The sequence below is a fragment of the Myotis nattereri genome (genome assembly GCF_964212035.1).
Source record: "Myotis nattereri genome assembly, chromosome: 19".
In the NCBI taxonomy this organism is placed as follows: Eukaryota; Metazoa; Chordata; class Mammalia; order Chiroptera; family Vespertilionidae; genus Myotis; species Myotis nattereri.
Genome location: NC_138095.1, coordinates 27,626,450 through 27,643,069, shown reverse-complemented (window position 1 = coordinate 27,643,069; position 16,620 = coordinate 27,626,450). Strand labels below are relative to the sequence as shown.

The 16,620-nt window shown below is 63.1% G+C and overlaps 1 protein-coding gene across 1 annotated transcript in view; it reads left to right on the top strand.

The window, feature by feature from the left end:
* Nucleotides 1-16,620, top strand: part of NCOR2 (nuclear receptor corepressor 2) — a 135,374-nt gene that overhangs the window by 27,313 nt on the left and 91,441 nt on the right. Inside the window, exons 2-4 of the mRNA XM_081113870.1 lie at nt 9,048-9,230; nt 15,152-15,279; nt 15,858-16,035. Coding sequence (XP_080969996.1) covers nt 9,126-9,230; nt 15,152-15,279; nt 15,858-16,035 — 411 coding nt within the window. The 5' untranslated portion in view covers nt 9,048-9,125. The remainder of the gene's footprint in view (nt 1-9,047; nt 9,231-15,151; nt 15,280-15,857; nt 16,036-16,620) is intronic.

The following is a 16,620-nucleotide window of genomic DNA, read 5'->3' as shown; positions in this document are numbered from 1 at the left end:
ATATTTTGAAAAGAGAAAAAAATATATTTACTGATTGATTTTCAGAGAGGAAAGGAGAGGGAGAGTGAGATAGAAATATCAGTGATGAGAAAGAATCATTGGCTGCCTCCTGCACGCCCCGCCACTGGGGATGTAGCCCGCAACCCGGGCACGTGCCCTTGATCGGAATCGAACCCGGGACCCTTCAGTCCGCAGGCCGACGCTCTATCCACTGAGCACACCACCAGTTAGCTATTTAAATCTCCAGCGATTTTGCTTTTCTTCCTTGTCGAGAGCCCCCCAATTTTATAGATGTGAAACCCCAGCCCCGAGAGTTAGAGGGGGCTGGGTCCCCAGATTCTGTCTGCGTTTGGTCCTGGGCCACGGTCCCCGTGGCTCCCCCACTACAGGCCTGCTCCGTCCTGGCTTCCACCAGACCTGGGCCCGGCACCCCGATCCTGTCCCGTGTGGTCCGGGCCGGGCCGGCCGGCTCTCCCACGGAGGGTGGCAGCGTGCTGTGTCTGTAAGTGACACCGGATGCTGGGCTGGTGGCTGGCTCGGGGCCTCCTCTCTCGGGCCAGCAGGAGCCGAGCGAGTTCCCCTCACGTCCAGGCTGCCCACGCCAGCTGCTTGCCGTCCGATGGTCCTTACGCTTTGCCTGGGGGCCCTGGGAAAGGCTGTGCTCTCTTCCCGGGGCCCCGTGAGTGCCCCTTGCTGTCTCCACATCCTCCTCAGTGGACGCGACCCCTCCCACAGGTCAGACAGGGACCCTGAGGATGGGACCTCCTTGTGCGAACAGTGGTGGCCACACTGCACTGAGTTAAAGTGCATAGAGCTGGCCCCGCTGGCGTGGTTCAAAGGTTGAGCGTCGCCCCACGCACCAAGGGGTTGCCGGTTCGATTCCCGGTCGGGGCACATGCCTGGATTGCAGGCTCGATCCCCAGTGGGCGGGGGGGTGGGGGGGGGGCGTGCAGGAGGCAGCTAGCTGACCAAGGATTCTCTCTCATCATTGATGTTTCATCTCTCTCCCCCTCTTCCTTCTTCTCTCTCTAAAATCAATAAAAACATTTTTTTTAAAAGTGCATGGACATCCGGGCCGGTTTGGCTCAGTGGATAGAGCGTTACCCCATGAACTGAAGGGTCCCGGGTTCAATTCCGGTCAAGGGCACGTACCTTGGTTGCAGGTTCCCCGGCCCGGGCCCTGGTCCGGGTGCGTGCGGGAGGCAACCCATCGATGTGTCTCTCTCTCTCTCCCTTCCTCTCTCTCTAAAAACCAATGGAAAAATATCCTCCCGGGAGGGTTAAGTAAATAATAACAAAGAAGTAAATAAACAAAAAGTGCATGGAGCTGAACTCACACACACACACACACACACATGCACGCACACACACGCGCGCGCACGCTGTGCGTACAGCTGGTGAGAGCTGAATAAGGTTGGTTTCCTGGTGACGCTGTTGACAGTGACTGTGTGTAGTTCTGTGGGGACGGTCCCGTTGGGGGAAGCTGGCTGCCGGGCACACGGGATCTCCCTGTGTTATTTTGAGCAGCTGCATGTGCGTCTGCAGTGATGCAATAGGGAGACTGGGCCCGGGCGGGGAGGCCCGGCCGTCCTGGGTTCGAGTGCACACCTGCCCCGTGGTGGCTGTGTGAATTAGAGCCAGTGGCTTCGCCCCGACAAGCCTCAATGTCCTCATCTGTGAAATGGGGGGAAGCGTGGAGTTACCGGGTTCACTGAGTCGATGCGTGCGGGGTGCGGAGAGGGGCCGGTGTGCTGAGTGTGTTATTGTCCCCGTGATGGGACCGTGATGGGACCGCGTGGTGTGTCCGCGCTGCCTCGTTTCATCCCGCCTCAGCCACTGGGAGGGAGGGCGCTCAGGGGGCGGTTCTGGGGCTGGGCGACCTGGGGAGGCGGCTGGCCCTTCCTGAGCCTCAGCTCCCTCCTTTGCTCCTCCCTGTAGGCCAGGGAAGGAGTCAGGACAGGGGGCGGGGCTCCGGGCCGGTGGGAACCAGGCAGCCTGGACCTCCTCCGCCCTCCGCCCTCCGGGCTCACCACCTACCTCGCAGCCACCCCCCCTGAGGCCCCGTGCTGTCTGCGGGCTCGAGCGCCCTCCTGTCTGGGCTCTCTGCCTCCTCGCTCTGCCCTCTGGGCTGCGGGTTTCCCTGCGGTTCCTGCGTGGGTGCTGGTTCCCCCAGACCCCCGCCCTCTGCGGGTGGTGAGCAGGCCTTTGGGCGTGACTGGAGCGGGTGCCGGGGTGATGCTCAGCGCTGGAACCGAGCGTTCCCTTTCCTGCCCCTGCTCCAGGCCTCCCAGGGCAGAGGCTCAGCTGCAGGGGAGGCGGGATTGGCACCCGGGTCCAGGCAGGGCTGGTCTCCGGGAATCTGCTCAGCCCCTGGCCCAGGCTGAGAGCGCCCTGTTCGGTCCAGACCCGAGGCCGACGGCGTGGACTCCTCCGGGGGCTCTGAGCTGGGAGGCGGGGGTGTGTGGGGGGTGCCCCTTCCTCCCAACGGGCATTTGCATGACAATGAGCCCTTTGTCGGGGTGCAGCCTCCTTCCCAGGCTAATCACCTCATTCCCGGCCTGTGAGGTCATAATGGGCCCTTTCTGCCAGGCCGGGCAGCTGTGTGGGCCGAAGGCAGGGCTGGCGATACGTGGAGAGGCGGCGTTTACCAGGGCCCGAGGCCCCCCGCACCCCTGGGGGGCGGGATTCGCTCCCCCTGACACAGGAACCCTGCGCCGAACCCCCTCCGGCCTCCGTGGGCCTGGGAGGTGGGGGTGAGTCCCTCGCTTCCTGCAGAGCCGGCCGGTGGCGGGCCGCTCAGAGGCTGCGTTCAGCCCCCTCTGTCTTCTCATCGGCGGGGGCAGCGGGGGGCAGGCAGGGGGCCATGCCAGGAAAGGCCGTGGCCGGGATAGTGGCAGGATGGTGGTCCCCAAAGCACGTCTGCACCTGTTGGTACCCGGCTCCCGGCATGTGACCTGCGTGGGAGACTGGGTCTTGGCAATGCAGCTTGAGGTGAGGTCACCTGGCCGACCGGGGGCCAGTGACCTGACGTGAGACAAAGGGAAGACACACGAAGGGACGGTCCCCGGAAGACGGGCGGAGACTGGAGAGACGTGGCCAGGAGCTGGAGGAGGCAGGAGGGACCCTCCCCCGGGGCCTTCGAAGGGAGGGAGCGGCCCTGGCAGCACCTCAATTTCAGACTTGGCCTTGGAGCAGCGAGAGGATACATTTCTATTGGCTGCACCTGGTGCTGATTGGCCAGCCCAGGGAGGCATCCTGGGCAACAGGCTCTCCTGGGGCAGCCCTGATAGGGGAACCACCACAGCAGGACAAGCCCAGCTGGGTGCTGTTGGCTAGCAAACCACGGAGGCCACCCTGGAGGAGGCGTGCGGCATATTATATTTATTAAAAAAAATTTAAAAAATTGTCACCCGAGGATATTTTTTCCATTGATCTTTATTTTACTTTTTAAAATATATTTTTATTGATTTCAGAGAGGAAGAGAGAGAGAGAGAGAAACATCAATGATGACAGAATCATTGATTGATTGGCTGCCTCCTGCATGTCCCCTACTGGGGATGGAGCCCAAAACCCCGGGCATGTGTCCTTGACTGGAATCGAACCCAGGACCCTTTAGTCTGCAGGCTGACACTCTATCCACTGAGCCACACCAGCTAGGGCGCCATTGATCTTTAGAGAGAGTGGAAGGGTGGGAGAGAGAGAGAAACATTTATGTGAGAGAGAGAGGCACATTCACTGGTTGCCTTCTGCACACACCCGGTCCAGGACTGAGGGAGCTCAGGGGACATCCGCTCGCCCCATGGGTTGGAGGCCAGCCGGGTCGGGGTCCTGCCCAGGCCCCTCTTTTCAGGGCCAGTGTGTGTCCTGCTCGGTGGGCGGTGCCACTAGGATTCCCTGGGCCAGTGGCCCCCGCTCCGGCCACCACTGCCTGCTGCCGCCTCTCTAGGGCCGTGGCCTTCGGAGCACATTCCCGCCTGGCCCGGGCAACCCCGCCGTGTCCTGCTCCCCCAGGCCTTGCCGGCCCTTCTGTGGCTGCCCGCTGACCACACGTCGGGAGCCGCCGGTCACAGCGGGAGCCGCGGGCTGTGTCTGGGTGACTGAGTGGGTTGGGTCTACAGCCCGTGTTTTTAAAATAAAAAGTGGGAATCCAGCAACGACTCCCCATTGGACTTTCTTCTCCCGAAGGAATTGGACACGGGGGTCCCCTGAGCAGCGGTTACCTGCTCCCTGTGCCTGTCACACACCCGACGCACGGCCCCTCCTCGGGGCCCGGACTTACCCCAGTGGGGTCATCGTATCTGCAGCCTCCCCTCCTTCTGCCCTGGGTCCGGGTTCATCTTGCCCCCTCCCCCCCTCAAATAATCACACCCTCCCTGCTGCCAGCCCTGGGCACCTAAGCCGTGTCCCTGTCCGACTCCTGGCCCCAAGGGGGAGGATCTTGGGATTCATGCCCACCCTGTCATCAGTGACCAGAGGCGCCCTGGGGGTAATGAGCCTTCTGCACCCACATTCCAGCCCTGGACCCAGCTGCTCAGAGGGCCCTCCCCCTCGGCCGGGCCTCTCGTGGAAACAGGCCAGGCCTGTGGGAGGTGGGCCGCGCTCCGGGCTGTTGGTTTGTGGGGGGTCGGGAGGGGGGGTGGCTGGGAGGGCCGGGTTGGGTGGGTGGGCTCCAGCCGGGATACGGCCGCGGGCGATGCTGTCCTCCCAGCAGAAAATTTGTCCTTGTTCACATGTGGTGGGGACGCCCCCTGAGAGCTGCCCTGGGATTCTTGGGGCAACCCCAGACATTCCTCGGAAGGCTGTTCTCGCGGGCCTGCGTGCGTGGGGGAGGGGCGGGGCCGGCATTTCCGGCAGCTGCACAGCTGTGGACACGGTGGCCAGATGTTGGTGCAGGGAGGTCTGCGGGAGCCTGGGGCCGGCCGCCTCCCCCCTGGGGTCTCAGCGGGAGGCAGGAGGGATGGGGTGGAGGCTGCAGGCAGGCAGGCGGAGAGAGGGGGCGGCTTAGGGCCTGGCCTGGAGCTGCAGGGTCCGGGGCCGTGAGAAGGGGCAGAGATGGTCACATCTGCCCCTCCCTGCGTCCTGGCTGCCCCGGGGTGGAGGGGCTGTAAGGGCCTGAGGTGTGTGAGGTGGGCCAGAGGCGAACAAGGCCTTGACTGGGAGGGGCTGCTGAGTGCCGGGACCCTGAGTGGCAGCCTGGGCAACAGGCTTTCCTGGGGCAGCCCTGGTAGAGGGAGGCGCCACAGCAACACAGGCCCAGCTGGGTGCTGTTGGCCAGCCAACCAGGGAGGCCTGCCTGGAGGAGGCGTGTGGCATGTTTTATTTTTATTTATTTATTATACAAATTTTAAAAAAAAATTCTCACCTGAGGGTACTTTTTCCATTGATCTTTAGAGAGAGAGAGAGAGAGAGAGAGAGAGAGGAAGGGAGGGAGAAGGGGGAGATAAAGAGGGAGAGAGAAATATTGATGTGAGAGAGACACATCCACTGGTAGCCGCCTCCTGCATGCACCTAGACCAGGGCCAGAGACGGAACCCGAGACCCTTTGGTCCGAGGGCCGACACCCTAACCGCTGAGCAAAACGGCCAGGACTGGTGTATTTCATTTCATTGTTATTCTCTAAATTGTGGCAAAATACACATAACGAGAGAGTGGCCATCAGGGCCTGTTTGAAGGGCCCCGTTCAGTGGTCGGTGCACCATCCCCACCGTCCTCTCCAGAACGTCTTCATCTCGCAAACCTGAGACTCAGCTCCCCCACCTGCCTCCCCTCCCGGGAGCCTCCCTTCCACTGTGACCCCGACCCCTCCGGGTGGGGCCTCGTGTGAGTGGGACCCCAGGGTGTTTGCCCTTCGCGTCTGGCTGCTCTCACTCAGCGGGACCCCAGAGCCGTGAGCTGCGGCCCTTTCCGCCTGGGGGGTGGCTTCCCTGCCGTCCAGGCAGCGGAGTGGACGGGCCGGAGACCCCAGCCGGTCGCCCTTGAGAAACCCAGCGTCCGGGGCTGGGCACGCGGCCTCGGCCGCCCTGAGGCAGCGCTGAGCCGGCCACTGTGTACCCAGCCCGGGGCCGGGGGTTGAGCGGTTTGCCGGGTCACATGCCGGTGCCCGGTCCCACCCGCCACCACCCGGACACCAGCTTCTTCTCCGGCCTCTGATCCTCCGCAGGGAAAGCTGCCCCGAGGGGGACCGGAGGGCGGAGCTGGGCTCGTGGGAAGCACGTCCCTCCGGGCGCCCGGGACGAAGCCGGCGGTGCTTGCGGGAGGCCCGGGGTCCATGCGGACCCTGTGTGTGTGGGGGGGCTGCTCACGGCTGCGGCTTCTCGCTCCCTCTCCCTTTTACATTAAGTGGGGAGAAGACGTGGAGGAGGAAGTGATTTTGAGCAGATCCCCGTGGGGGTGGGGGGCCGCAGGCCCGGCCGCCTTGGCCGCCGTCCAGCGGACACAAATGCACCGATGAGACACTCACAGGCCTCCCACCGTCACTTCCCCTTCTCGCCTCGAGCCCGGGCCGCGGTTGGTTTTCGGGATGGGCCAGGCCTGGCCGCTGCTGGCCGTGTGATCTCGGCACGTGCGTCCCCCCAGAGCCTGGGTTCCCCGGTCTGTGGAAGGGACGAGCATGCTCTGCGTGGGACATTGAAGCCCCCCCCCTCCCCCACCCTGTGCGGGGCCCGTGGCTGAGGAGCCTGGAGGGGGGGGGGTCGAGGCAGAATCGGGTGCTGGTCATCCCAGGGGCAGAGGCCGCAGTGATGCGGCCACAAGTCAGGGGCCACTGGGGCCCCCGGGAGCCGGAAGAGAGCGTGGGGCCTGCTGACACCTTGGTTTTGGGGTTCTGGCCTCCAGAACGGTGAGAATACATCTCTCAGACCCCCCCCCTCCCCCCTGTGTGTGCGTGTGTACGGCAACCGGAGGGAATGGGTGCACCTACTGTGCGCCAGGCCCCGGGCCTCTCGTGGGGGAGTGGGTGGTCAGTCGACAGGAACAGGGTCTAGATGCTGGAGAGACAGGTGAGGGAGGCCGACGGGTCGCTGGCCGCCGGCTGGCTGGGGCTGGCTGGGGGGTGGGGGTTGCGGGAGACGGGGCTTCTCCCAGCACCTGGGGGGCTCCGTCCCGCTGGGCGCCCTGTGGGCTTCGCGCCTGCCTGGCGGCGATTGAGTTCTGAGCCTCCCCCACCTGCCACGGCCCCCAGGTCGGTGCACGCGGGCAGCTCACCTTCCACCTTCCCGCGTGCGGGTCGGGGCTGCAGGCTACAGGCGCGTTTCAGCGGTTCCGGCCCCTCTGCCCTGCACCCCCCGCCCCCTTCAGCTCTGCCCCCCCCCCCCTCAGCTCTGCCCCCCACAGGTGGGCATCCCCCTCTCCCGCTGGCTCCCACCAGGCGGTGGCGCCCAGCGGAGCGCGCCTGTTCCTAGTTCCTCCAGCAGGAGGCGCAAGATAGACTCGCGGCCCTGGGGGGGGGAGGGGGGGACAGGACACTGATTGGCCAGGCCTGGGTCACGTGACCAGTTGTGGCGCTGGGGGGAAGATGGTGCAGGTAGGGGTGGGGTGCAGTCAGGGCCGCTGGGGTGGGGATGGGGGTGGGGGGCGATCGCATCCCTCCTCCGACCACCGGGATCTCCGTCTTCCCCCCCAGTATCCGCCCCCATTAGACCCCCCGGGGGCAGACCACCCCCTGCGGACAGCGGGAGGGCGCGGCGAAGAAGGGCATCCCTGTTGGGAGCTGGGGGGTGGTCTGCCCACGTGGTCACGTGACCGCGAGCCCGGCCTCCCCATCGCGTGGAACATCTGGTGCCGGTGCGGGTGCGGGTCCCCGTGCCTCTTGCGTTTCCCTGGGCTCTGCGTGTGGGAGCCGGTGTGGGTGGGGGACCCCGAGTGGCCTCGTGTGGAGGGGGCCTGAGCGTGGGCAGGGGGAGTGGACGCGCCGGCAGAGCAGGGCCCAGGGAGGGTGGGGGGCCCGGAGATTTCTGGGTGCAAGTGGCTTCCCACGAGGACTCCCTTGCTTTCTTTCTCTTTTTAAGAAAGTAAATTTAATTGAGGGAGAGAGAGAAACATCAATGATGAGAGAATCATGGATTGGCGGCCTCCTGCACGCCCCCCACTGGGGACCGAGCCCCCAACCTGGGCCTGTGCCCTGACCGGGAATCGAACCGTGACCTCCTGGTTCCTAGGTCGGCGCTCACCACTGAGCCACGCCGGCCGGGCTCCCTTGCTCTCTCGACCTGCGTCTTCCCTTCTTTCTGGGCCTCGGTTCCCATCTGTGGAGCCGGCAGCTGTTCCTTGAGGTTCTCCCGGCGTGGACGGGGGTCTCTCTCTTTCCCCGGAGCCTCTGGGCGCCCAGGTGGCTCTCCCCGTGTCCCCGTGTCCCCGTGTGGCCCGCGCTGCCCCAGTGTCCTGCTCCCAGCTGAGCTGGGCCAACCTCCTGTGGGTGCTGCTCCCACGTCATAGTGTCACCCTCCCCAGAGGTCACCCGGAGGCCAGCAGGCCCGGCCTTGCCTGGGGTCACTGGTCTGCGCCTGCCCGAGCGGACAGTGTCCACCACGCCCCCCCCGGGCCTCTCGGGCCGGGCCCTCCCTGCTTTCCATGAGCTGCCGTTGCTTTCGGAGAACTGGGCCCTGGAGGTCGGGAGGGCCAAGGGGGTTTGGGGGGCCATCGGAGGTGGTGGGGGCAGTGCCCACAGAGTTGGGGTCCCATGGGGTAAGTTTGGGTGGGCCGGGGGGCTTGGGTGCCATCGGAGGTGGTGGGGACAGTGCCCACGTGGTGGGTCCCGCGCCTGCTGAGTGGGGGGCCTTGGTAGTGGCGTGGCCACCACTCCTTGGCGTGGCCCATGGGGCAGCTGCTGGCCCAGCCTGTGGCTCCAGGCTCCTCCAGGGCCGAGTGGGCAGAGAGGAAGAGGGGGGTGGTGGGGGGAGGAAGATGGAGGAGGAGGAGGGGGGGAAGGGGAGGGAAAGAGGGGGAGGAAGGTGGAGTGGGGGGCCTGCCTGCCCCTCTTCCTCACCGGTCCAGAGGACGGGAGGTCGGGGCTCCGTGGCTGACCCCGCTTTATTCCCGGTTTCCCGCAGGCGCCTGTGACGGGGCCGCCCGCCCGCAGATGAGGAGGACTGGCCGCTGAGAGGGAGCTCGTCTGGACGGCCAGCGCCATGTCGGGGTCCACGCAGCCCGTGGCGCAGACGTGGAGGGCCACCGAGCCCCGCTACCCGCCCCACGGCATCTCCTACCCCGTGCAGATCGCCCGCTCCCACACGGTAAGGGCCACCGGCCACCTTGGGGACAGGCGTCGGCCACCGGGTTCCGCCCCAGGCCTTTCTCTCCTGGCGCTCAGGGCTGGGGTGGCTCACGGTGCCCCAGGGGGAGGTGGCGCCTCGGCAGTGACCACTGGCACCGCCGGCCTTCCCAGGCCTTGGGCACCTGGTACAACGAGCTCCCTCCCACTTTATTTTTAGAAAACTTTTTAAAATATATATTTTTTATTGATTTCAGAGAGGAAGAGAGAGAGAAGGAGAGAAACATCAATGATGAGATAGAATCACGGCTCTGCTGCCTCCTGCACGCCCCCCCTACTGGGGATGGAGCCCGCAACCTGGGCACGTGCCCTTGATCGGAATTGAACCCGGGACCCTTTAGTCCGCAGGCTGACGCTCTCTCTGCTGAGCCAAACGGCCGGGGCTTGCTTCCACTTTAAAGCTGGGAGGATGGAGACCGGGGCCGCTGAGCTGGCGGCTGCCTCTCAGGGTCCGCAGTGGAGTTTGCACGCGCACATGGAGTGCCTGCTGTCTACACTCTCCTCTCAGCCGGCCTCATCCGGGCCCTGGTTGATGCCTCCTTCCTTGCTGAGCTCACACCCCCTCCCACCTCTTCCCCACGGGCCCAGCCTCGGGACTCCTCCCTTCCCCGTGGCTGCTGCCCCTCCTGCCCTTTGCCGTGGCTGGGCCCTCTCCAGGCACTGGGGTCACCAGCTGACCCAGACACCTCCTCCTCACTCCTCACCTGCTGGGCCGGCAGTGACGCAGGAAGTGGCTGGACAGGACCCAGCGGTCACCAGCCAGGAGGCTGAGGCCAGGGGTGAGGTGTTACCACGGGGTCAGGTCATCTGCTGTCACTGAAAAGGAGGAGCTGGAGCCCTGGGCATTGGGTCGGGGTGTGTGGGGGGTGGTCCGGCTCTCCTGGCGTGTGGTCTGAGCTGGAGACACGGTTCTTTGGGGGGTGGGAGGGGCGTGCTGGGTCTGCAACCTGAGGCTCCCTCATCACTGGCCCCCCTGGCCCCCCACCCCTCCTGCCAGCTCATTCTGCAGGCGGGCAAGGTTGGGGAGATGCCCCCCTTTTCTGACAGAGGGTGGAGGAAAGGGGACATCGAGGCACAGAAGGATAGATGCCCTGTGCCAGGGCCCGCTGGGGACTGAGGGTCCTGGCTGCGGGGTCAGTGGCCGAGACAGGTCTGCTGGGATGCGGGGACAGGGCGGGGACCCAGGGACCTGCGACCTTCCTGGGATGCAGCTCACTCCCCCCAGGCTCCGGGCAGGCTTGCCTTCGGGGGGGCACCGTAGGCCCAGCGCCTCTGCCAGGGCGCCGGGGGCACAGGGCGGCTTTGAGGGCCAGGCCCCACTGGAGCCTGAAGAACCCCTGGAGCTGGCAGTGAATCCCGTTCCTCCCACCCTGCCGGGTGACATCGGGCTGCTCGCTTCACCCCGCCTGGCAGCCTCGGCTTTCCCGTCTGTGATATGGGCGCGTGGGTCTGAGCGGGTGCGTGGGTGGTGAGTGCAGGGGGCAGGATGCCACGGAGGGCCTGTTCTCCTTGGGACGTGGGCCCTGCAGTCGCTTGGAGCCCCAGCGGGAGGCGGGATCTGCCCCCTCTGCTGGCCGGGCTCTGGTCCGTGTCACCCGCAGGCCCCCGGGGTGATGTGTCAGCACAGGGAGAAGCTGGGTCCTGGGTGCGCGTGCCCAGGGGTCAGGATCACAGGCCGTGGAGAGCCTGTTCCCGGGGCCAGCCCAGGCTCCCTGCCGGCCCCTCTGGCTCTGACCTGACCCTGACCCTTTCCCTTTGTCATGGACCTGGGAGCCTGCCTTGGGGCTCTCTCTGGCCCAGCCCAATTCTGCCATCCTCCCCCGCCCCCTGGCCCCCCAGAGGTGCTTGGCCTGGATCCTCCTGCTCTTGATTGGGGATGGCTCCTGAGGGATGGTTTGGGTCCCACAGTTGGCCTCTCGGGAGCTGCCATGCTGGGAGCATTGTCCATCCATCCATCCATTCATTCATTCATCCATCCCTTCATCCATCCATCCATCCATCCCTTCGTCCATCCATCCATCCATCCATCCATCCATCCATCCATCCATTCATCCATCCATCTGTTACAGCCAAAGGTGATCCTGAGTGGGGGGGTGAAAGGATTGAGAAAAGACAGACAAGAGAATGAAAGCTGGGTCTCGGTGGGACCCTGCTCCCTGATGAGGAGACAGCGCCAGCACCCACAAGCCGTGTCTTTATTTTATAGCAGATGCCATGAGACAAAGTAGGGGCGTGATCACGTTGTTTACAGCGTTCTCGTGAGTTTCACCCTACTCAACTACATGCACCTGAACTCTAGCACAAGGCATGTGGGGCCACGTGTTCGGACCACAGGTTCAAGCTTACAACTACAGCTGTTGGCTATCATTGTGCTGGGAGGGCCCTGCCCTCCAGCTGGGACTTGCACGTGGCAGTGAGAGGACCCTGTCCTTTCATTAGTCCGAGGCTTGAACCTGGCCAACACTGTAGCCGTGACCCATATCCATCCATTTCTTCATTCATTCATCTATCCATCCCTTCATCCATTCATCCATCCATCCCTTCATTCATCCATCCATCCACCCATCCCTTCATCCATTCATCCATCCATCCCTCCATCCATCCCTCCATCCATCCATCCATCCCTTCATCCATCCATCCATCCATCCATCCATCCCTTCATCCATCCATCCATCCATCCATCCATCCATCCCTTCATTCATTCATCCACCCATCCCTTCATCCATTCATCCATCCATCCATCCATTCCTTCATTCATTCAGCAGACCCTTCCCAGGCATCTCGTGTGCACGTAGCTGGGAACACACACAAGCATCCCAGGCTCAGCGTGCCGATGTTCTTGTGGGGCAAGCGTGTCAAACTCACAGGCTGACGTGGCCACACGAACAAGGTTTACGTGGATGTGGCCGCAAAATAACAAACAAAAGCTTCCATTGTCATAGAAACGTAGGCTGGTTCCGATAGAGACATGCTGAACGCAAAGGGCTGAAATAAATGAGTCATCGTTCACATAAAATAATAGAACATTTTAATAAAATTACTATTTTTTCTTGAACGTTAACTTACCAGACACTGAGTAACTGCACAAATTAATAAGCGTAACGCAAATAAACCTATTTTTCTTGTTCTCCAAAAGCGAAATATTTCCTGTTGTGCACACCAAACAAGTCGGTCCAAGACTAAAGACGTGGCCATCGGCTGCTAAAACATTTGCTGCTAGTGTTAGTGGAGAGAAATGGTGCGCCTGCGCAGAAGGCTTGTAAGGGAAATGAATGCAACACGATTAATCAGCGAACGTTGTAGTTCGTTATTAATAATTATGTATAACAGGATATTGTAAAAATTAAGTTACGAAATTTTTATTAAAGCGTTTCGTACTTACCGTTATATTGGCTGGGCCGCAAAAATATTTGCTGTGGGCCGCATGTGGCCTGTAGGCCGCGAGTTTGACGTGCTTGTTGTAGGAGATCGATGAATGGGGGGGGTGGGGGGAATGGCTGAGGTGTGGGGGGCTCCTGATTGAAGTTGGGGGTCCGGGGAAGGAGTTCTTATGGAGAAGCTGACATTGCACTTGAAACCTGGAGGAGGCTCCGGCCAGGCCTGCGGGAATCGCGGGCGGAGGGACCTGCGTGTGCAGAGTCCCCGGGGCTGGGGAGTGGGGGCTGTCTTGACTGGAGCCCCTGTCACTTCAGGAGGGATCCTTGAGTTCAGGGTCCGGGAAAGGCCTGAATTCTCGCTTTTCCTACCTTTGCCGCCTCCAGTTTATTTCCTCAGCCCTTCTCCTACCCCAGCTACAAGAAAGCCCGTCTTCCCAGCTCAGCCTCCCTCCTCGCTGCGTGACCCAGGGAAGTCACTCCCTCTCCGCGCCTTAGATTTCTCACGTTCGCGTGGGGCTCTGGGGTCGCCGTGGGGGTGAAAGTCCGTAAATGGGTGCCGAGCGTTTGTGGCAGGCGTGCACAGTAGGCAGTTTGGGAACATCCGTCACGATTGTCGGTGTCATTACCATTTTGTTACCACTCTGGCCGGGAGGCCGCCCGCCTGCCCGCCTGGTGTTGTCAGGCTCACGTGACCACAGGGAGGCCCACTCCGGGTCCGACCTTCTTGGGGGTCTCCCCAGTTCTCGCCTTCCTGGAGAGCTTCCAGGTGCCCTTGCGGGGAGGCGGGGGGGTCCCCTGGGCTCAGCCCTGGAGACTGGCCTAAAGCCTGGGGTGCGGACAGGGCGGCAGTGGTCCCTCGGGTGCTTCTGAGAGGGACTTTGCTGGCTCCTGGCCTGGGAAACGGAGGCCAGGGAGCTGGGGCCGTGGGCTCCCCGCCCCCACTGCAGGGTGCCGGGCGCCTCCTCCCGCCTCGCTGGCAGCGGTAGGCACCGTGGTGCCCGGGCCCCTCCCGAGGGATGGGCTGTCTGCCTCTCACCGCTTTGCTCATTTTGCTTTTGTGTGAACGAGAACGAGCCGGTGGGAGAAACTTCCTCCTGGCAGCCGCGCACGGCTGGCTGATTGCTTCTCACACCTCTGTACGTGCGTATGCGTGTGTGTGTGTGTGTGTGTGTGTGTGTGTGTGTGGGAGAGAGAGAGAGAGAGAGAGAGAGAGAGAGGGAGAGAGAGAGAGAGAGCGAGCTGTGCCTGGCAGCTTTGCCAGAGTGATCCCGTAGCCTCCCCTCCCCCCCCCTCCCTTCCTGGGCCCTTTCTCTTCCTCCTCCCCCGCCCCTGCGTTGGCCGGAGTCTGCGAACACCCGGTGCCCTGTGCCGGACGTCCTGCACAGGAGTGGGGGCCGGAGCCTCCTCTGCCTCCTGGGAGCTGCCCTCAGCCGGGGGCACCCTGGGAAGGGAAGGGGACGAGGTAAGAGGCACAGAGGCCTCCTTCCATCCGCTCGGTCACCTGTTTCAGAGCCGGGGAAGCTGGGGCCCCGCGGGTTTGAGCGAGGCCCTGCCGCCTCGTTTCCGCGTTGGGCTGCCCCTGCCCCGGACGGCCCTTCCCCACGCTTCCAACCCCAGGGTGACGGGGCCCCGTGGACCCCACTTCTCAAGGCCTCCCAGTCTCCTAACACACGTGTTTTGGAGGGTCTGACACACACACGCGTTCTCAGCAAACCTCCCTGGCGTTGTCTGACTCTCTTTGCAGAAACGATTGCTTTAATGAATAAGCCAGAGAACAGAAGCAGGCCTAGATGTTTTTTTGATGGAAAATCGGGAGAATTGAGAAAGGTGCCAAGAAGGAGAAATCACTGACTTTCCCACTGTGCCCTAAGCCGTGCCCGTGTCAGACATCACTAATGGATTGCCGCCCCCCCCCTCCCCCATCCATGAGCGGTCCCGGCAGACAGAACCAGTCGATCGGGAGGGGTCCACTCGGGAAGCCTGCCCGCTCTTCCCGTGGGAGGTTCGTGTTTCTGTCTGTGCTTTTAAACATTGACCATCGGCTGCATCTGATCTGTTACTACCTCATTTTTCCTGGATGATAACGGACCGTGAATGGCGTGTTACTGAAGTAGGAGGGTTTTGCCGGAATTCTACCTTTTTCTGACTTGGATCTGTGCTTACATACGTGACACACGTGTGTGAGTTTTCCCTGTGGTTCGGAGCCTGGTCTGTGAGCCTCACAGACAGACCCTCCCTCCCTGCCTTACGTGGACCCCGTGCCCCATGCTCACTTAGTGTCCAAGGGAAACCCCAGGCCACACACCCTCGCCCCCCTGCCAACACGCAGGCTCTGTTGTCTGTCTGGAGAGCGGGCAGAGTCGCAGCACCTGCCCAGAGCGCGAGTTGGCTGGAGGTGCCCCTTCTCCTTGGCGACCGGCCCCAGGAATGCCCTGGCCATGCTGGGCCCGAGGGCCGGGCGAGGATGTGGGGCCGGGCGCTCACTCCCTCTGTCCTCTCACCGCAGGACGTGGGGCTGCTCGAGTACCAGCACCACCCCCGTGACTACGCCGCGCACCTGTCGCCCGGCTCCATCATCCAGCCCCAGAGGAGGAGGCCGTCCCTGCTGTCCGAGTTCCAGCCCGGGAACGAGAGGTGAGGAGGGGCCCGTGCCTGCTGGAGCCGCGGACCCATTTCTCAGGTGGGGAAGTGGAGGCCCGGGGAGGAGCAGACATGATAACGGTCAGGCCAGCTTCCTCCTTTGCACAGCGGGAGTGCTGTGATCGGCTGGTGATGTCTGCTCTGGGTGGGTGACGTGCAGGTGGCACCATGCGTGTGATTGTCAGTGTTAGAGCCACGGTGCTTTCCCGACTGCCCACGAGTCACCTGGGATCTTGGTTAACTGCAGAGTGTGACTCAGCAGGTCTGGTTGGGACTCAAGATTCTGCATTTGTCACCAGCTTGGCGGGGGGAAGGGGGGGGGCTAGGGAGGGAGGGGCTGACGTTCTGGTCCCCGGGCCACACTCGGGAGCGAGGGTGTGTGGGTCCGGGTCCACTCTCCCTGCAAACGGTAGTCCGTGCGTGTTGTCTGTGTGCAGACAAGTCTGGGTTTGAGTCCTGTGCGCCCTGGGCGAGCGGGTGCCTCTCCTGCAGGATCGAGGAGGGCAGGGCGCCCGGCCGGCGCTCAGCAGGGAGGCCAGTCGACGTGATGCTTGTGCCCTCGCCCCCCACAGGTCCCAGGAGCTCCACCTGCGCCCCGAGTCGCACTCCTACCTGCCCGAGCTGGGCAAGTCCGAGATGGAGTTCACGGACAGCAAGCGCCCACGCCTGGAGCTGCTGCCCGACTCCCTCCTGCGGCCCGCGCCCCTGCTGGCTGCCAGCCAGCCCGGGGGCTCCGAGGACCTGGCCAAGGTAAGGCCGGCACTTCTGCTGCGATCGTGCTGCGTGCGGGGGGGTGGGAGGGGTGCAGGTTGGGGCACAGCGTGGGCCGAGGCTGGGCAGCGGGAGGAGGGTCAGGGACGAGGCTGGAGAGAGTGTGCGGACTGCAGGGCCACCACGCCCCCGGAGTCCTGGAGGGCTCTTTGGTTCCACTCTTTAAAAAGAGGAAGTCGAACCCCACCAGTGTGGCTCAGTGGTGAGCGTCGACCTACCAACCAGGAGGTCACAGTTTGATTCCGGATCAGGGCTCATGCCCGGGTTGTGGGCTCGATCCCCAGTGTGGGGCGTGCAGGAGGCAGCCGGTCCATGATTCTCTCTCATCATTGACGTTTCTCTCTTTCTCTCTCCCTCTCCTTTCTTCTCTGAAATCAATAGAAACATATTTTTTAAAAAACAGAGGTGCTGGTGGAGACTGTGCATGAGCTAAGCCCTGTGGTTTGCTGCTGTGGGGGGTGGGGATCTGCTGTTCACTAAACGCAGGGCAGTGAGCCGACGGCTCCCGGGACCTCCGCTTACACGCAGGAAGCAGACTAAGGTGCTTCTGTGCCCCAGGCTCAC